The sequence below is a fragment of the Lactuca saligna genome, chromosome 8 (genome assembly GCF_052625555.1).
Source record: "Lactuca saligna cultivar CGN05327 chromosome 8, ASM5262555v1, whole genome shotgun sequence".
Classification (NCBI taxonomy): domain Eukaryota; kingdom Viridiplantae; phylum Streptophyta; class Magnoliopsida; order Asterales; family Asteraceae; genus Lactuca; species Lactuca saligna.
The window spans coordinates 245,504,406-245,526,315 of record NC_136424.1 but is presented as its reverse complement, the minus strand read 5'-3'; the positions used below and the strand labels follow the sequence as shown (position 1 = coordinate 245,526,315).

The following is a 21,910-nucleotide window of genomic DNA, read 5'->3' as shown; positions in this document are numbered from 1 at the left end:
CAACCATCAAAAGGTCGTGTTTGACTCCCAAACCAAGCTTTAGTATGTTTAGGCTTGTTTTGTATAACGAATCCACCCAAATCGAGTTTGAGTCTATTGGATTATTCACAAGCCGAGCTCAAGTTTTTTTTTTATAAGACAAGAATTGAACTGAACTCGAGCTCGAGCTTTTATAATCTTAAAAGAGCCAAGATCAAGCATTGTTAGACTTAGGATCAATTAAGCCCGTTTGCATCCCTAGTGGGAAGTCCTCGGTCTGCCATTGCCACTGTAATATCTTTTTTAAGTAATAAAATTTACCGAAAATGTTGTCCTACTTTACTAAAATAAACTTTTAATGTTAATGGCGTCATTTTTTATTTTGTCTGGGCTTCAAACATCCTTGGACCAATCTGTGTAAATACCCTCTTCATCATTATGATCAAAAACTTCATTGAACTCGAGGATGCTTGCAGGAAAAATCTCTTAATTTTTACCCACAACATCTGTTTTTCTGTTACTTTTCTTTACATCACCAAAACCCAAGGTATGTATAGAAAAGATGTTTCACTTTTTTTTTTAAATATATATTTATACAAATATTATATTCATATTGTATGGAATTAGACACCATAGATTTTGATATATTTTTTATAATTTTTTAGTATGTATATAATTTAATAAATATTAAAAAGCTGATTTTTTTAAAAAATATTTAACCAATCACATGAGAAGAGAGAGTTAGGATAGACTCCCCATTATTTTTCCACACCTTTCTCTTTTCCCGCTGCACACCTTGTGGCCTTAGAAAGAATAGGATTGTGAGATTGTCTAATAAAATCAAACCATTTAGTGTTGAATGATTCCAACTTCTTAATGGTTAAAAATAATAAGTTTCAGAGGTTGTATCAAACATGTTGAGTATTGATTGATTCAGAACAAAACCATTAAGAGGTTATCAACCAGCCGCTTAAGCATTCCAAGGGAACAAAAATTATGTACTATTGACAAATAATTTTCAAGCATCAATCTATCGAGCACAGATTTGAAACAAAAAAATGCGACATATTTTCGTATACAAAACCTCATAAGCGTGTCCTTTGCTTGTAAAGCTGGTATGGTGAGTCCACATTTTGCTCTTCTTCTTCCTTCACGTTCAGCTTTTGACCCTGTTGACCATCGGTGGTAAAAATATTTTTGTGTTATAATTAAACTTTGGTTGTTTTGTTTTACTTAAGAAACTTAATAGAGACAAGTTCCAAAGCTTTCTACAAATTTGCACTTATTTATTTTTTCTATCTCGTTTCCTTAAGCATCCTTTCATTTTTAAACATCATTTATCAAAATAACAGAAATTATAAGACTCACTTGGGTTTTTCACTAGCTGTTTCCTCGGACTCTGTGTCAGATGTTGAGTTTAGTTCAGTCAATTTCCCAAACGACTCTTTGGCATCCCCAAAGAAATCTATAACTTTATCCAACACGGTTTTCAATTCGGCTTTTGTTGGGAGCTGAAAATGATTAAGATTTCAACTGTTAGAAAGTTATGATTCAAGACTTTCTTTATAAATAGATCTTTCTGCGTTAAGTATCATTATTTATAAAAAATATATATAATTTTTTAGTATTTGAGTTTTTCTTTTTAATTTTTATGATTTTTAACTTCAGTTTATAGCATATAAATAATCATTTCTAGAGAAAAGGGTAACATCGTTTATTCATTCAATATCATTTATCCATTCAAGATTTTACCATGGGATTAAAAGAAACAAGCCCTAGTCATGTCCCTATTAGCCAACCCCAAAAATAAACAGCACCTAAGCTACCTAGGTGGAACTTGATTTCAGATATTTTTGTTTGGGGTTGACTAAAAAGACACTTCATTTTTTCATATAGACACCCTATTTGATTTTTCAAATTGTTTTATTGGTTGAATTTGCATTGTTTTTCGGAAAAGTAAATTATAAACAGTTTATTATAGATTGACTTTAATATGGTGTCTTAATAGCAACACCCTTTTGTTTTTTGAAAACTTTTGTATAATTTTATGCATAAATACCTCGATAACATCATTGCTTGCAAGTGCTGCTCTTATGTTGGTACCTTCCTGGATAATCATACAATTATTAAGAGGACAATTTGACAATGATAATTTTTAAAAAAAAATTAATATTTATGTAAAAAAAAACATACCACAAGTTTGTATCCATAACGAAATTCGGTAGCTGAGCGTAACACACGATGCTGTCGAATTGCTGTCTTTTGAACTTCCTTCTCATCCTTTTGCAGTTACAAAAAACAAGTAGACATTTGCCTTTTTTTAATATCCAATATATTAAATATGATTACAAAAAGTATACCACTAAAGCAACAATGCAGTTGTTTTAATAAATGGAAACCTTCAGAAAAGTCCTAATATTTTACCGTAATTTATGAAAAAACCCCAAACTAAAATATGTTTACGAAAAAGTTCCAATTACCGGTGAAAATGACGATTTGACCTATTCTTCCCGGTTTATCAGTTTCATTAAAATCCCATTATTTTACCATAATTTACGAATAAGTCCCAAAATAAAATTAAGTAATGCCTTAGCCCTTTCTCCATTTAACATACATTTTACCAGGTTCATTGCTGATCTGGACGTCTAATCATTAAATTAGCTGATAAGATGAATATAATGGGTTATATAATGCTACGTTTACTATAAAATTTGATATCCATATCAGCAGCTCATTTATGATTATGTATCCAGGTCAGCAATGAAACCTGTAAAATACGTATTTTTGTGAAAAAGGGCGGGAAATGAGCTGATGAGATAGATATAATGGGTTACATAAGATTAGATAGATAATTTGAAATTTTTTATAAACTTAAAGATGACAAATTTGATGCTAGTTTATATAATTATTGCAATTTTCGTTGGATGCATTTTATATTTCAAAAAATATACAATAGATCATGATATCATTTTTTTTGGTAAACATAACATTATATAACCCAACATATCCATATCATCAGCTCATTTAATGACTATGCGTCCACATCAATAATGACACTAGTAATATGTATGTTACATGGAGAAAAATGTTCAATCATCACTTAATTTTAATTTGGGACTTATTCGTAAATTATAGTAAAATAATAAGACTTTAATGGAACCGGGTAAGTAATAAAACTGGCAAACCGAGAAAAAATGGTCAAATCGTTGTTTTTAACGGTAATTGAGACTTTTTCATAAACAAATTTTAGTTTTGGACTTTTTTGTAAATTAGGGTGAAATATTAAGACTTTTCCGGAGATTCTACTTTTAGGAAGTATTAATGGTTGTAATAAAATGTTGGTTATGTAGAACTTACTTTGTAAATAACTCCTGCAAGATTTTTTGATAGTGTGTCTTTGTATATGTACTTCCCAACAAAATTATCTTTACCAGCAATTAGGATCTTTGCGGTTGTGCCACCCGCTACAATACTCACGGGGTACCACAAATAAACCTGTGGAGATTTATATATATTTTTTCTTATTAGGACATTATACTGTGAAAAATATATTCGACTATTGAAACAAAATATAATTTGTATTTCAAAGTATAATGCTATGGTAGAAAGAAATGGAAGTAGAATGTTGTAATAAACAAATTAATGAAAGTACATAGCTATTTATACTTTCATTTTTTCGAGCGAGTTAAAAGCAACAAATAGCACATGACATTTTGAAAAATCTACCAAAAAATACAAATTAAATTTTACTGCTATAATTGGGTTAGATTTTTCAAATTTTACTGCTATAATGGGTTATATATATTGCTACTAAAACACCACCTAACACTTAAAATGTTGATTTAGGTGGAAAACTATGAACAAGAACTTGAAGAACATGTTGCTTATGCTGATCTACCTTCTCAGACCCTCTTTACTTGGAAACATTCCTAAAACAATACAAAAAAAATACAAAAAGAACAAAAATACAATCAAATCAATATACAAAAAGAAAAAAGAAAAAATACAACAAAATATCGCCTTTAACAGCTTTTTTTGATGTGGAGCATATGAAATTTGATATTCTAGCTGAATCGTTTCGATAATGGTTTGAAGTGAAAGCATCTTGTTGTTTATTGCAATCTGTCCTAAAATAAACACTTGGAGTTGACCAAAAAATAGTAGAAATCACTCATAATTACTCATAGTTACTCATAGCAATTTTGATTAATGTCAAAATCAAAAGCGTAGCTCCTGTTTTAGTTGTGATTTTAGCTACAACAAATTCGATGATGGGTTTTGATTGATAGGGATATCAAGTAAGGGAAAGATAATACTAACATTGGCCATACGGATGAATATGACGAATCTAGGGTTGCCATCGTCTTCAATTTTGGGCATAGCAGGCATTGGGCGTTGGAACTGACGAGCTTGCATTCCTTTTTTCCCTTTTGCTTCAACCACCATTAATCTCTTTCCTTGATTCTGCTGCTGCTTCCTTTGAATTTGCGATGAACAAAACGAGTGTCTGATTAGGTTGGAATCATCGATTGTTCTTAGATTCTTGGAGTTGATGGAGGTTTTTGGAACCAGTGCGTGTGCTTTCAGAGACATACATACCTCCATTGTTGTAGTTAGAGTTATCTTCTTCTCTGTTATCCAGAATTATGTAAATTTGTTGAAGAAACACAACGAATATATAGTTACTTTATCCACCAAACACGTGGAGGAAGCAAGACCTCAAGTGGGACGACTCGAAAAAAAAAATAAAATAAAATAAAATAAAATTAAAAAAAAAAAAAAGCAAAAATTAATATTTTTTTTTTCGAGTTCTGGTTATAGGAAAAAAAATATTTAATAGTATTTTTTTCATTTTTCTTATATTTTTCAGTTTTTTGTTGTTTTTATTTATTTTAAATATTAGTTTTTCTATTTAAGTTGTTTATAGTTTTTTTAATTCTCTAAATATCAGTTTTTTATTTTCTTTATTTAAGTTTTTTTTTAATATATGTTTAACATAATATAGAAAATACATAATTTCATTGAATATTATCAATTAAAATAAGATGATTTAAAGAATAACACTATTATATTGATAATTGTCACCCGTCACAAAAAAAAAAAATTGAAAAATAGAATTTCTTGGTTCTATTGAACATCTTTCTAATGGTGATCGTTTTCTAGATAAATTTGTATCCAGATATCTCCTCCATTATGCTTTTACATATTAAAAGTATATGATAATGTACAAGTTCCACATAACTTCAATTTCTGTATGCAAATTAAAGATCCATAATATTTTATTTGAATAAATTCTTTAACGTATTATTTTAGTTTCAATTTTTCTAGTTTGAAATATATATATATATATATATATATATATATATATATATATATATATATATATATATATATATATAGAGAGAGAGAGAGATGAATGATCATTTGAGAACTCAAAGTTTCCCGAGAACCCAAGAATTAAAGGTGGAACGTTGGATCAAAAAAATGAAAGGTGGAGATGTAAGGTGGCGTTTTTGTAAATAAGTAGACAAAAAAAGAAGGAAGAATATCTTAATTAATTCAGTTAAGGGTATTATAAGAATAAAATTATAATTAAATTATTTCGTAAATCTAATATCTGATAAAATAAATTTTCATCTCTCTCTCCTCCTCGTTTTCCTCTCTCGCTCAAACCTACGATCCATCCTCCAACTACTCACCTCTATCGAATTGCCTCTAATCCTTCATCAAATTCCATGCTTTTGATTCTGAAATTGTTTCTACTCACATAAATACGGTGAAAATAAATGACGAACATGATTTATCGTCGATTTCCTGATCCCAATCGATCAAACTATCATCATTGATCATCAATCTATATGAAATCTGAAATTCCCCAACGATCAAAGTTTCATTGTTGCTGAACTCCTTGATCTCACGTTCTTCATATAAAAAAACTCCAATGAAGTTGCTTTGATTTTGAATCGTTTTATCCTCCATCATTTCGTTCCCCGGAGTACACTGTAATCGCCGACTTCAACTCAGCCTCCACTGTGGATTGAAGACCTGACGAAGAAGATGATCCCTTGTCGATCAAAATTTAGGTATCATTTGTTTCTATTGTTTACTCCTGACATTTGTTTGACCTTTATGAATTTTTTTTTGCCTAATCGTTTACTTGAACCTGTTTAGTCAATATGTTTTTATAAAGAGTTAAATCCTTGTGTTGATTGTAGGTATAAAAATAGACACATGTGTTATTGAAAAATATAGATATTTGTTTGCACTCAACATGTTCGATGGAATGCCTCAATGAGAAATATCACATGTTAACTTCACTTTGACTTCATGAATGATAAACCAATTCCAATTTAGGTTTCTGTCCAAGTCAACATCGGAAATGTCGATGAACTCGTTGCCAATAAAGTCATCAGACATGTACTAACTATATCATTCTACTTAAAGCGGCTGAAATTTGAGTAATTGTTTTTTTTTTATAGTGTTGTGTTTTTTTTATAGTGTTGTATGACTGGATAAATCTTGATGATATTCATCAAATATGTTAAATGTTAGTGTCTTGATACATTAATCCTGGTTCTTTTACTTAACTTATTAATACATTGTGTCCAGATTAAGATTAAGTAAAAAAAGAAAGTGATAATAGCTATCTGGATTGATTGACTTAAAAGAAAAGGTTCCTAAATCATTGAAACTTAGTAAAAAAGAGATACCCTGTAAATGTTTGAAATGGTTATGGTTGCAGCATATCGAGGTATTGACACCAATAGAGAAACTCAACTACTATGTTGTCCTAAACCATTTGAGGTAATTTGTGATTCCATGAATCCATCGTTTTCTTTGAAAGGGGATTCATATTATTCATTGTGTAATAATTTGAATTGAATCTATATCTTAAATTCATGTTCTCATTGTTACACAAATTAATAATTTCATTTCCAGGAACACCTTGTAAAAACTTCTAGTAGATTTGTTTCTGTTGCCATATATGGAGATCAAGAGAAGCCAGTACGTTCTTATTACTTATCGTGATTTAGCTTTAAATGGTAAGTGATTATGTTTTTCATTCGTTAATCAACAAAATTTGTCAAAAATAAATGAAATCTTTCTTATTTGTTTGCATGTTTGAACAAATATGTCATGTTTCCAAGGTCTTTTCTTATGCCCTAAAGCATTTTCTTTACTGATTCATAATTCCTGCATTTACCATATTAGCCCTCCCGGCCATGAGGTCAACAATCAAAACTTCATTTTTATTTTTTATTATTCTTTTTTAAATATATAAAAAATTCAATAGTAAAACAATTTGTATTCCTATCTTATTTTATACATCTTTAAGAGCTATTGTAGTTGGGAGCTGTAGCAATGTCATATAATGATCCATTGTTATCTGTTGATGACTTAGCTGATCAGGTTGCTGAGGTTCTTGAATATTTTGGGTACTTTTATATTTTTTAGTTTTTCAACTAATAATTTGGATATAAAGAATCTTTACAAACATTCTAATATTCATATTTTTTTTTGGACATAAACTAATTATATAGTGCACTAATAATCACCATCTGCTTCTTTAGTATTCTATTTTTTGAATTTGTGTTTTCGAATTTAGCAAATCTCATATAGTTATAAAAAAAATCACATGTAGTTCACATATGGATCACATGTGATTCACATATAAATCATAAGTGAATCACATATGAATGACACGTGATTCACATGTAATTCACATGTAAATCACAAGTGATTCACATGTGAATCACAAGTGATTCACATTTGAATCACAAGTGATTCACATTTGAATCACAAGTGATTCACATATAAATTACAAGTGATTCACATATAAATCACAAGTGATTCACATGTAAACCATAAGTGATTCACATATGAATCACATGTAATTCACATATAAAATAACATGTAATTCACATGTAAATCACAAGTGAATCCCATATGAGTTATATATGAATCACAAGTGATTCACATATGAATTACATGTGATTCACATGTAGATCACAAGTGAATCACATAATAATTACATGTGATTCACATGTAAATAACATGTAACTCACATATGAATTACATGTGATTCACATATGAATCACATGTAAATCTTATATGATATATGCATGTGTATTTTTGTGAGTGTTCTTGCATTAATAAAAAAAAATTATTTTCTTGTAGATTTTGAAGAATTTGTAGAAAATATTGAAGAGGTAAAAAGTGATAAATTGAAGAAAATATGAAAATCTTGATATGAAGAAATGATAACATTGTGAATCTTCATAGCATTTTTTTATATTCTATTTTGTATCGAATAAAATACTTGTACTATTATGTTTATAGATGGGTTATTTCCATAAAAGACCCTATATTTTGAATTTTTTTTCTTTTTAGACCTAAAACTTTTTTTTTCCAAAAAAAAAAACTCAACTTTTACATATTACTTGTTATTTTAGACCCTAACAGGTCACCAAAAAGAAATTAAGTATTTTTATTTCATAAAAGACCCTACATTTAGTACTTTCTTCCATTTTAGATGTAAAATATTTTTATTTCAAGACTAGTCATATAAGAAAAAACGTGATTATATCCTTTTAGTTTAAATATAGACATCGATTTAAACAATGTAATTATTATGCCTACATTTATTTATGATTGGACAATTCTTTGTCAACATATATATATATATATATATATATATATATATATATATATATATATATATATATATATTTTTAAAAAAGGTAGTTGTAGAAGCTATTTCTTCACTACACGAAATTCATGTAGTGTAACATCCCAATTTTTACGTCCAAAAATTTCAATTTTAAAACTCAATACTTTGAAAAGCATTTGTAAATAAACATTGTCTGATCAAAACATTCCACAATCATATGTCATGTTTGAAAAAAAACCAAAATACGAAATCAACTGAATATCAGAGTACAAATCCCAGAACAATCTCGTAAGGCGGAAATAGTGTATGTGTATGATGTATCGCTACCGCACCAACTCTTTCCCCTTTGAAGATGAGGTACCTGAAACCAAACTGAAAACTGTAAGCACAAAGCTTAGTGAGTTCCCCCAACATACCACATACCATACAATCATGTAACATACAGTACAATCATATAACATACCATACTTGTCAGTCATTTCTGGGGTGCCCGACCTACCCGGTACGACCATTCTGGGGTGCCGACCTACCCGTGCGACCATTCTGGGGTGCCGACCACCCTTCGGTCCTAACAACTGAACCTCGGGGACTATTTCACCCCTACCACTACTACTATCACATATCATAACATAACATACTATCAGATATATTTGGGGTGTCTGTACACGGAACCCGAGAAGTGTCTTTTCCTTGTGTTCGTCACGCTAAGACACCCATAAAATAATACAATTTAGTGAGTTAGTGGTTACACTACTCACGCTATGTGTTAGGTAAATCGTCTTTTCCCGTTGCAAGTAACACGCTTAGAGCGGATCCCCACACCTCTATTGAGGACAGTTAGCCATAAGTCTTCATGAGCTTTTCTTCCCACGGACTTCGTTCCGAACTGTTCTCAAATCTTTCCAGGCCGGAGAGTGAAACATTTCCCAGTATAAAGGTAACTTAGTAGGAACGATTGCCATCTTATGGCTTTTCCCGATACTCACACTCCTACCTTGTACACTAGGACTACATCATAAGGATGTAGGTCGACACTCAGACAACCAATATCCGAGGCACGGGAAAATTTTATGCCTAATACAGTAAGGATAGATACGCCCAGGGTTAACCTTCGTCTCTAATCAGCTTATGTTCCTTTTTCTGTGTAGGAAAACCATGCCTCCGAAGAAGCGTAACCCATCCTCCGGCAAGAAACCGACTCTCCTATTCAATGAAGCTACGTTTCAAGCTGCAGTTTCGGCAGCCGTAGCAGCTGTCATGGCTCAGATGAATGCTAACAACGCCAATGTTAGCAAAGAGCCCTATCGGAAATTCCGATCCTAGTAGTGGACAACAGCAACCAACCTATGCATACCCAACCACCCAAGAACCTCACTCAAATCCACTGAAGAGAAAGATCAAGATCGAGGAGGGAAGTACATCGGCTCAAGGACCTTCCGAAGGGCAACGAGCTGAGGCAGTCAATACCCCTACCAACCCTTCCATCCCAACACCTACAAGACCATACTTAGGAAGCCTTCCCTATTGCAACAAGTGCAGCTACCATCATCATGGTATATGTCGGGAGCTCTATTGTGCTAGGTGCCACATGAATGGGCATACTGCTCGTGTCTGCAGAACCCCGGTTGAGTTTATTACATCAACCACCAATGTGGCGACCAATACAGTTTGCCACCTATATGGTGAGATTGGACACTTCAAGAAGGACTTTCCAACCGAAGGAAACAACAAGGACACAGGAGGAGTCTAACTCTAATGCTTAGGGAGAAGCAGCAAGGAACCTGGTAGATTTATGGTACGTCTCTCAATCTCAGCTAATTAACCGAAAACATTAAAAAGCTAATTCAAAATGTAAATACTTTCCCGTTAAGGATAAAGTCACAGCACTGTTATAAGATTTAAAAATTTCATCAGTAAAACTATAATGGTTAAATATATATGTTACAGCCATGTATAATTGAGATGGACAGACCTAGAGTGAGTGAAGGCAGCCTCATTTCCTGTTCCTCGTTTGGTTGTGGATTTAAGACCGAGTCGCTCAGTCAACAGTCCTCCCCACCTTAATTATACATGACTAGTATATGTGAGGCGATTATAGAAATGACTTGTGAGAATCCATTCATGAAGAGGTACTTTACTCAGAAACACTCAGGACCCTCTATAGTTCCGCGTCGACTCTATCAGTCCAAGTATCCACGACAGTGATACACAGGATGAAACCCGAGACGCCTAGAACTTGTGTGTCGTTCGGCACATGACTCTATTGACCCTCATTTTATATCATGTTGAAGTATGCCAACTTCGATGCCTCTATCAATCATGGTTCGACTACGTGCAACCATGTGTAACTCCCTAGTGCTGTATAAAAAGAACTTTCTCCATAGCCATTTCGGCAAACAAAGGTTCTTTCGAACCTAAACAAAATAAAAATAATAAAGACTAATGCGATCCTTCAGTCATCACTCTTATTTCAAACCTCCCGAAGTACCCAGGAGAAGAGTACCGCGCGCTGTTAACCAACCCTTCTTAGACAGATAGAAACCGAAGCGAAAAACACTATAGGCATTCTAGAAGACGATAACCACCCGAAGCATGCCTCGTAGATTTTCCAGAAAGACCCTTCACACCTCATAATCAGGTTCGTGAGTTAAGAGGATAGAACTCATGAGACTGGCCACTATAACTGAGTATGAGCCCTACCACGAACCTCATAGTAAGACCCTTCATCCTATTCCATAGAATAGGAACTAGAGTCAAGAGAACCCCTGTGGGCTGAGCTACTATAATGACCACAAATCCAAAGTTTGTTGTCATCCCTGTTAAGCCAACATAGTAGCTAACACCCTCAGTTGAAAAGAAATCTAAGTCGTAAGCATCAAGGACATTGACTACGACCATCCATTCACGCTTAATCCCGCAAATTAAGCATCTCAGCGGATATCATGGAAATCCAGAAACTGAGATAGGTTAAACCCTGAGAAGAGTGGATGAAGAGATTAAAGTTCTGAATGATGGGAACCTATATACTCACTAGATTTGACCTAGACTGAGAAAACTCAGAACCTTCGGAAGAGTAGTTGCAGAAGGTGTTCGCACTACTCAGGCACTTCGTCCACCCCGTTACATACGAGTAGTGCCTAGGATCCTCCGCCCCCTCGCATGGAGGAAGTCACCGCCGCCTTGTAGGCGATAGACTGCATTCTCCGAAGCAAACACTAGAATACCGAGGACCACAGGATAACGTTCGCAGCCAAGAATACTTGATCAAAGTGTGAAAGTAGTCACGTTAAGCCTCATAACCCAGATCCCGAAGAGATTATAGACTTGACACCAGTCTAGGTGTTAGTCGATGGGTTATACAAGAGCAACCGCTTTCCGCACTGAAATAAACAAACGTATTAGAGATTCATTGGACTACTAGGTGTTCTACGAATACTATCTCGTGCAGAAATAGTAGAACCACCTCCCGGGATAGTCCACACTCATTTGGTGAAACCCTATCTCCCCGACCCTGATGGTTTCCATTGGAAATATCTCAAGAATCAGAAGTGCAGGTTCATTTTGCACGAGATTGAGATAGACACTCTGCAACAAACAAGTACCCGTAGACACGTAATCCATCCGATGATCTAGAAACAACCTGAAGGACTACACTTCCAGTATGAGAGAAAACGTTAGGAACTTCGGAATGGCGATCACACCAGTGATGATCTTGCCATAGAAGTACACTATGTTCTAAAGTACTGAAAAGCTCTACCTTTCCGAGAGCTTTGGACCATCCGAGATCCTTTACGGAGATTGGTCCAACCCTCATTAGACCACTACTACTTTCGGATATTCCACAAGCTTCATCCTAGATCGATCCACTTCTTAGACTTGATACGTGCTTGCCCGATGTCACTCTTCGTATCCCACACATCTTGATAGAAACCACTGAGAATCCTAACTTCGTAGACATACCTGTAGGAAATCGCTAACTACACGAGACGGAATCCGCATCCCATAGGTGAAGGTTTGTTGGAATGACAGACACAGGCCAGAGATCACTTGGGAGTGCAAGGCATACCGAATAGGAAGTACCCTCCTACCTTTACTCGGTCATTCATACCTACTTCCTTGCCTAAACCTGAATTTCGGGACGAAATTCCCTCTAACGGGGGCATGATGTGACAACCCGAAATTTATTCCGTCATTTTTAACCCCTTCTTCCGTTAATAAGCCTTGTTTTAATTAATTGTCCGTTAACTTTTGGACTGGTTAAATTATGTGGGACTTTTATAATGACTTGGTAAGGGTTGAAACAAATTAGAAACACCCACAAAATACCCTTCAAAATGTTTAGTTTCAACCAGGTCAAAAATTCAACCACTAAATCGGGTGCGACCAAAAGCCCCGTTTAACAGCAGTATCGGGTAGACTCCCACTGAGCCCCAACTCAAACCCCTATATAAGGGTGAGTGGATTCCATTAAAGACTTTTTCACTCTCTCTCCACTCTCTCTCTCTCTCTCTAAAACTTAATTTCGATCCAAAATCATTCGTTTCGAGACCCAAACGAGTAAGAAAATCTACCCTAACTTGTTGTATAGCTTAGTTAACATGCAAATTCATATTTAAGACATAAAATAGGGACAAGATTATGTGTTTATGGTCCAAGAACACTCTTGGACCGTGAACACTCCTAAATAGGGTTTTTAAGCCCCCAAACCCCTCTAAACTACTCCTAAGGCTTAGATATGGCTAAATGACTTATGGAAACAGACTTAGAACACAATGAACTTACATTTTGGGGAGTAAACTTGAGTTTACTGCCCAAGAACTTGCTTGGGCCGTAAAATCCTCTTCAAGGGGAGTAAACTCAATTTCATGTGTTAGAAATGCCCTCAAACACGTCTTATGGCCTTGGAAAATGTCTAGAAGCAACCTCCATTGTAGTAAGGACATTAAACATCAATTAAATGAAGGGAATAGGAGTTTATGACCGTAAACTCCCATAGAATTGGTCCATGGGCCGTAAACTCCCAATAAGTGCCCAAATGATGCCTAAACTCCTTCATTTGACTTGGAAAATTGTAACGACGTAAATTTTAAAACCAATTTTTCATTTTTACAAACATCAAAAACATCAAGTAATAATTTAGATTCCAATGTAAACAATATTGTCACGACCGATAACATAACAAAGATCACAAAAATAGTTTCCCCCGAGTGTATGTACGATCATGCCGGCGCCTTCCCACGGTCCTCGCTAGTACCTGAAACACATAACACAACAACTGTAAGCATAAATGCTTAGTGAGTTCCCCAAAATACAACCTACGCACATACGCCTTTCTAGGCCCTGACCTTCCGGTCCATGTGTCTCAGGGGACTTCCGTCCCGACTGGGTAAACCTTTCAGTCCTACCCACGACAACCTTACGGTCCATTTTACAACGCCTTCCGGCCCATAACATAATGCCTTCCGGCCCATATCAAGCATATCATACATGGCACATATAACGATTAACTTATCATACATAATGCATATATCTCATATCATATTCGACCTTCCGGTCACATAGTCAAACCCTTTCGGGTACAGTATAGTGAGAAGACTCACCTTGTATATCTCAATAACTCGCGAACCCTGGAAATCACTCGTGCTCGAACCCGCGAGCTATAATCCTCCTATAACATCATATATCTCTAATTAATACTTGTACCACTATGGTTGACCATCCCTATCAAGTCAACACTGGTCAAATCTGGTCAACAGTCAATGGTCAATTTGACCGGACTCGGTGAGTGCACTAGAGCGACTCGGCGAGTCTAAGCGCTTTCACCAACTCGCAAGGATTTCCCTTTGACACGTCGAGTACTCCCCTGACTCAATGAGTTCCACCTGGTCATGAATCGCAGGGCCACCGCGACTCAACTCGCCGAGTCGCAAGGACAACTCGGCGAGTTCCAACTCGACTCAGTCCACCTGTCAATCCCTCTCTAACTCCCCGTGACTCACTGAGTCAACCATAACTCGGCAGGACCACTCACTAAGTGGTTAAGGACAATCTTCATGCTACTCGCCGAGTCTGTTCTTCAGACTCGGCGAGTCCATGCCATGCATCGACTCAAACTTGCTTCTGAGGTCAGATCCGCTCCATAAACTCATAGATCTGGCCCTCCTAAGCTCATTTATCACGTAAAGTCACAGTCTTCACCACCATGCAACACTTACAAGGTTCTTTTTGGAGAAATGACCACTAATATGGAAACCCTAGCCTCCAACCCAAAAGGAAGGACATAAAGCATATCATTTGGGACTTTCTGGACCTGCTAAGGTCCAGATCTAGGTACCATATCTCCATGGGACCTCTCACACTTCAATTACAAAGCAAATAAGGCAAGAAGAAACCCAAGATTTGACCATATCAACATAAACACGGAAATAAGCTCTGAAAGATACCTCAAGAAGCTTCCCTTGGCGAAATGGAAGTAGATCCAAGCTCCCAACTCTTCTAGCTTGACTTTCTCCCTTCCTTTCTTGCAAAAACATACAAATTTGGTGAACAATAGCCTCTTATCTCACTCACAGGAGCTCTCAGCTGCTTTGGTGCTCTCAAGGATCAAGGTGGCCGCAATGAAGGGCCATAAGATCCTTTAAATAGAGCTTAGGACCGGAAAATTAGGGTTTCATCAAACAGCGCTGACTCGTCGAGTCCATCCCTTGGACTCGCCGAGTCCAGGTGCGAACCCGCGTCCAGAACCGCGACCCTACTCGGCGAGTTCGAGCTCCAACTCGCCGAGTCCCCTCACGAAAGACCAAAAATATGCGAATAAAAGATACCTGGAAATCCGGGTTGTTACAATTCTCCCCCACTAGAACTAGACTTCGCCCTCGAAGTCTCGCTCTGCAAATAGCTCCGGATGCTGCTCACACATCTCACGCTCCGGCTCCCAGGTCATCTCTGAACCCTTCCGATGCTGCCACTGGACCAGCACTAGGGGTACATCCTTGTTCCTCAAAACCTTGATCTTTCGATCTCTAATGGCCACTGGTCTCTCGGCATAATTCAGGCTCGCACCTACCTGAATATCCTCTAATGGAACCACTGCCGATTCGTCAGCTCTACACTTCCTTAGTTGCGACACATTAAAAGTGTCGTGAATCTGCCCCAACTCTGCTGGCAAATCCAAACGGTAGGCTACCCGACCTCGCGATCACATGGAAGGACCAATGTATCGGGACCCCAACTTGCCCCTCTTCCTGAATCGAATCACTCCTTTCCAAGGAGAGACCTTCAGGAGTACAAGATCGCCGACCTGAAACTCAAGCTCGGACCGGCGTCTGTCTGCATAACTCTTCTGTCGGCTCTGAGCGGTCAACAACCTCTGCCTGACCTGCTGAATCTGCCCGGTCGTATGGAGTACGATCTTCGTGCTACCCATCACCCGCTGCCCCACCTCACCCCAGCAGATGGGGGTGCGACACCTCCGTCCATACAATAGCTCAAAGGGTGGCATACCAATGCTCGAATGATGGTTGTTGTTATACGAAAACTCTGCTAAAGGTAGATAGGTGTCCCAGCTCCCTCCGAAATCCAAAACGCATGCTCGGAGCATATCCTCAAGCGTCTGAATCGTCCGCTCACTCTGATCGTCTGTCTGGGGATGATATGCGTTACTAAAATGCAGTCTAGTACCCAATTCCTCATGGAACTTCTTCCAGAACCTGGAAGTGAAACGCACATCACGATCAGAAACAATCGAGATCGACACCCCATGCCGCGATACCACCTCCCTCACGTATAATTCCGCCAACTTCTCCGCAGAAGAGCTCTCGCTGATGGCCAGAAAATGAGCGCTCTTCGTCAACCTATCTATGATCACCCAAATCGCATGGACTCCCCTCGCAGTCCGCGACAATTTGGTGATAAAATCCATGGCAATCTGTTCCCCCTTCCATTCGGGAATATCTAGCGGCTGCAATTTACCGTGTGGTCGTTGGTGCTCGGCCTTGACCTGCCGACAAGTCAAGCATCTCTCAACAAACCATGCCACATCCCTTTTCATACAGGGCCACCAATACTCCTTCCTTAGGTCCAAATACATTTTCGTAGCCCCGAGATGAATCAAGAATTTCGATCGATGCGCTTCCTCCATCAAAATAGCACGCGCACCACCCACAAACGGTACCCAAATCCGACCCTAAAAAGTCATAAGCCCTCGGCCATCCGTGACGAATCCTGATACCTGACCTACAACCCGCTCCGTCTTCTGTTTTTTTTGGTTTCAGAACCTCAGCCTGAGCTCCTCGAATAGTATCCAAAATTGGGGTCATTACCGTCAACCTCAAACAAATATCTCAGATCGGGGCGCTTTCCGTCCTACGTCTCAACGCGTCGGCTACCACATTAGCCTTGCCTGGGTGGTACAGGATCTCACAATCGTAATCCTTCACCACATCCAACCACCTCCTCTGTCGCATATTCAGATTTGGCTGATCCATCAAGTACTTCAGGCTCTTGTGGTCCGTGTAGATGGTACATCGAACCCCATAAAGATAATTCCGCCAGATCTTGAGGGCAAACACCACAGCCCCCCATTCCAGGTCGTGGGTGGGATATCTCGACTCATGAGGCTTCAACTGCCTCGAAGCATACGCTATCACATGACCCCTCTGCATAAGCACCACCCCCAAACCCGATATAGATGCATCACAGTACACCACGAAATCCTCCATCCCTTCTGGGAGTGCGAGCACCGGAGCCTCGCACAATTTCTGACGAAGCGTCTCGAATGATGACTGCTGCTCCGGTCCCCATGAAAACACAGCACCCTTCCGGGTCATCCTAGTAACTGGCACAACAATCTTGGATAAATCCTTGATAAACCTGTGATAATATCCAGCCAAACCCAGAAAATTCCTGATCTCAGTGGGCGATCTCGGCACCTCCCACCTCAATACCGCCTCAATCTTGGCCGGGTCGACCAATATCCCTTTCTGGTTAACAAGATGCCCGAGGAACTGGACCTCTCGTAACCAGAAATCACACTTGGAGAATTTGGCATACAGCCTCTCCGATCTCAATACCCCAAGAATCTCCCTCAAATGTTCCTCATGCTGATCCCTAGACCTCGAATACACCAAAATATCATCGATGAATACGATCACCGACCGATCCAGCATCGGCCGGCACACCCGGTTCATAAGATCCATGAACGCGGCCGGGGCATTGGTGAGCCCAAAAGGCATCACCACAAACTCATAATGTCCATAACGAGTTCTGAAAGCAGTCTTCTAGATATCTTCCTCTCGAACCCTCATCTGATGATACCCCGACCTCAAGTCTATCTTGGAGAACCAAGATGCCCCCTGCAACTTATCGAACAGATCGTCGATCCTAGGTAACGGATACCGGTTCTTAACTGTCAACTTGTTCAACTCCTGGTAATCGATACACATCCGGTGTGAACCATCCTTTTTCTTGACGAACAAAATCGGCGCTCCCAAAGGTGAGCTACTCGGTCGAATGAACCCCTTTCCCAACAGCTCCTGAAGCTGCGAGGATAACTCCTGCATTTCTGGTGGAGCGAGACGATAAGGCGCCTTGGCGATGGGTGCCACTCCCGGAACCAAATCGATATGAAACTCCACTTGCCTCTTCGGAGGCACACCCGGTAACTCTTCGGGGAACACATCCGAAAACTCGCATACAACTGGAACGTCATCAATCGAATTGGGCCTCCCCGCGGCCACTCGAGTATCCATCACGTAGGCTATGAATCCATTACAGCCCTGCTGAAAACTCTGCCTTGCCCTGGCAGTCGAACAAAACGCCGACCCACACCGGGTCCCTTCGCCATAAACTGTAAGCACTCCCCCACTAGGGTCTCGAATCGTCACCAGCTGTCTCTCGCAGTCAATGAATGCCCCAAACTTACTCAACCAGTCCATGGCCACGATAATGCAGACATCCCCCATAGCTATAGGAACCAAGTCTATAGGGAACTCGACCCCAAAAATCTCAAGCTCGCATCCTCGAATCACCTCAGTGGCGTATACTGCTTTCTCATTTGCTATAGAAACTCGTAGGGGTCGACTCATCACCTCCCGATTAATACCGATGTGCTGGCTAAAAGCCAACGATACAAAAGACCGACTCGCACCCGAGTCAAATAATACCAAAGCAGGTATAGAATTCACAAGAAAAGTACCTACGCATATCATAATATAAGCACAATATCTCAGCATAAAGGTAAATACATGAAAGAATACATACCGGCTATGACATCAGGCGCCACGCGGACCTCCTCTGCAGTCAATTGGAAAGCTCTCCCACGAGCCTTCGGACTTCGGAGCCTCGGCCTTCACTGGCCGAATCTCGGTAACCCTGGCAGCAGGCGTAGATCCCTGGCGAAGCTGGGGGCACTCGGCCTTCCGATGGCCGGTCTGGTTGCAATGAAAGCAAACCATGAATCCCTTGGGGAAATCCCTAGCAATGTGCCCCTCCTTGCCACACTTGTAGCAAGCACCCGATCGACATGCCCCCTCGTGACCCTTACCGCACTTTCCGCAAGTGCGGCCCTTCTGACCTCCGGATCTCGAATCGGCGGACTTGGTTCGCTTGGCTGCCGGGTGAGGCTGAGCCGACCGCCGATCCACCCGTTGAGACTCGGCCTCCTCCCTGGCCTGGGTCTCCAACTCGATCTCACGCTTCCTGGCATTCGCCTGAAGCTCAACAAAAGTCTGATATGACGAGTTCGATATGAACTCTCGGATATCCCTCCTCAGCACTCCCAAATACCGACTCATCCGAGCCTGCTCCGTGGACACCTGCTCGGGGCAGAACATCACCCTCTCATAAAACTTCCGCGTGCTCACCGTGACATAATCATTACCCTGCTTAAGGGTTAAGAACTCCTGAACCAACCATTCCCTCTCCACCTGGGGAACGTACTCATCTCTAAACATAGCAGTAAACCTCTCCCAAGTCACAGCTGAAACCTCTTCCAGAGTGAAGTTCGCCGTCACGAACTTCCACCAATCCTTTTCTCCCAGGCGGAGCTGGTTCAAGGCGAACCGTACCCTCAGATGCTCCGGACATGAACAAGTGTAGAAGCATCCCTCGATATCAGCAATCCATCTCATCGCAGCGATCGGATCCTGCGTCCCGTCCAACTCAGGTGGCTTCGTGTTCCTGAACTCCCGGAACAGCAACGAGTCACCTCCCTGTGATCTGGCAGCGGCCACAGCTGGGGTAGCTGCAGCGGCTGCGGCCTCAGTCAACGCGACGTACCGCTCATCAAATGTCTCCATCAGCGTGGTCTTAATAGACCCAAACATCTTTGGAATCTCAGCCCGGATCGCTGCAGCTACCTCCTCATGAATCATCCGACGAAGCTCCTTGTCAGTCACACTACTCGTACCAGGTCTGTGGCGTGGTCCAACCATGATGTCTCTGAAATACAACATAAAAATATCAAGGACTCTATCGAGCATAATCGCACTCGATAACGCAGTCCTACTCAGTCTCCGATACCCAGGGATTCTTACTTGGGTTGCCCACTGACCCGGTGTCTTTAGTAGTACGGGCCCAATACTACCAACTACACCGCGTTAGTATTCACCCCAATTTGTCATCCCCAAACCCCGGATCCTGAGTACTCTATTCTTGCCATGCACTAGTTACCCACTCGCTCTCAAAGTACCTCATAGAAGCAGGTTTCCCTAGACTAAGGCATCACATATCAGGCCACTCTAGTCCTAATATGAATACCTAGTCTACTAGCATGCGTATTATATCATATCATATCTCATAACACATATTGTAAGAGTATTTTGGGGATTTTACTGTTCGGGCGCTGGCTAACCGTACACGCTCCTTCTTCTTTGGTTCTTTCACAATCACTTATCAAATTTTATTGATTTATTAATTAAAATTTTCTCAAATCCCCGGTTTGAGTTCAGTTACGCCCGAAGGTGTACCCGAATACCTCAAACCAAGGCTCTGATACCAACTTGTAACGACGTAAATTTTAAAACCAATATTTTATTTTTACAAACATCAAAAACATCGAGTAATAATTTAGATTCCAATGTAAACAATATTGTCACGACCGATTACATAACAAAGATCACAAAAATAGTTTCCCCCGAGTGTGTGTACGATCATGCCGGCGCCTTTCCACGGTCCTCGCTAGTACCTGAAACACATAACACAACAACTGTAAGCATAAATGCTTAGTGAGTTCCCCAAAATACAACCTATGCATATACACCTTTCCAGGACCTGACCTTCCGGTCCATGTGTCTCAGGGGACTTCCGTCCCGACTGGGTAAACCTTCCGGTCCTACCCACGTCAACCTTACGGTCCATTTTACAACGCCTTCCGGCCCATAACATAATGCCTTCCGGCCCATATCAAGCATATCATACATGGCACATATAACGATTAACATATCACACATAATGCATATATCTCATATCATATTTGACCTTCCGGTCACATAGTCAAACCCTTCCGGGTACAGTATAGTGAGAAGACTCACCTCGTATATCTCGATAACTCGCGAACCCTGGAAATCACTCGTGCTCGAACCCTCGAGCTATAATCCTCCTATAACATCATATATCTCTAATTAATACTTGTACCACTAAGGTTGACCATCCCTATCAAGTCAACACTGGTCAACTTTGGTCAACAGTCAATGGTCAATTTGACCGTAAACTCCAATAAATGGTCCATTTGTGAGTTAAAACCCTTTCCAATGCATTAGACTCAAACCTAGAGTTAATCCTCAAGTGTTTCAAGGCCATTTAGCACTCAAGAACCTCATCCATGAGTTTACAGCCGTAAACTCATGGGTATGAGGTGTTTAGGGCTGAAATCTCTCTTAATAGTTTACTCTTGAAGAGTAAACTCCTTACCCAAGCCGTACATGTCCATAAATGTTACCCGAGACACTCCAAGCACTCAACCAAAGTGTTTACCGCACTTTAGGATGCGTATACTTGTTTAAATAGTATTATATGTACTAATTGTATGTAAACATATGTTATCATATGTTAATAGGTCACAAAGAGTGTTCAATTTTTTACTTGACATCGAGCACCCAACCGGCACTTTCGTCGGATCCACTTACATCAGGTGAGTTCATACCCCTGAATTAACCTTTTAAATGTTTTTACATGTTTTATGGGGGGGGGGGGGGATACAAGTTAAACATGCCAGTTATCTTATCAATCACATGTGATTGATAACCCGCATGCACAAGGATT

The 21,910-nt window shown here is 39.3% G+C and overlaps 1 protein-coding gene across 1 annotated transcript; it reads right to left on the bottom strand.

Annotated features, from left to right (window-relative positions):
- Positions 1-882: 882 nt before the first annotated feature.
- On the bottom strand, positions 883-4,642 carry LOC145011397 (multidrug resistance protein). The gene is made up of 6 exons (XM_078970106.1): positions 4,300-4,642; positions 3,337-3,474; positions 2,173-2,259; positions 2,039-2,086; positions 1,348-1,490; positions 883-1,148 (listed from the first exon to the last, which is right to left on the bottom strand). Exons 1-6 carry the CDS (start codon positions 4,582-4,584, stop codon positions 1,136-1,138), a joined length of 714 nt encoding a protein of 237 aa, XP_078826232.1. The 5' UTR covers positions 4,585-4,642; the 3' UTR covers positions 883-1,135.
- Positions 4,643-21,910: the final 17,268 nt, after the last annotated feature.

What these genes read in the sequence shown, in the direction of transcription:
- LOC145011397 (XM_078970106.1), bottom strand. Translation starts at nt 4,584, where the DNA reads ATGGAGGTATGTATGTCTCTGAAAGCACACGCACTGGTTCCAAAAACC. An exon ending in GTTATGGATACAAACTTGTG is followed by an intron (nt 2,087 to 2,172) that starts GTATGTTTTTTT and finishes ATGATTATCCAG; the next exon opens with GAAGGTACCAACATAAGAGC. An exon ending in CAAGCAATGATGTTATCGAG is followed by an intron (nt 1,491 to 2,038) that starts GTATTTATGCAT and finishes AATCATTTTCAG; the next exon opens with CTCCCAACAAAAGCCGAATT.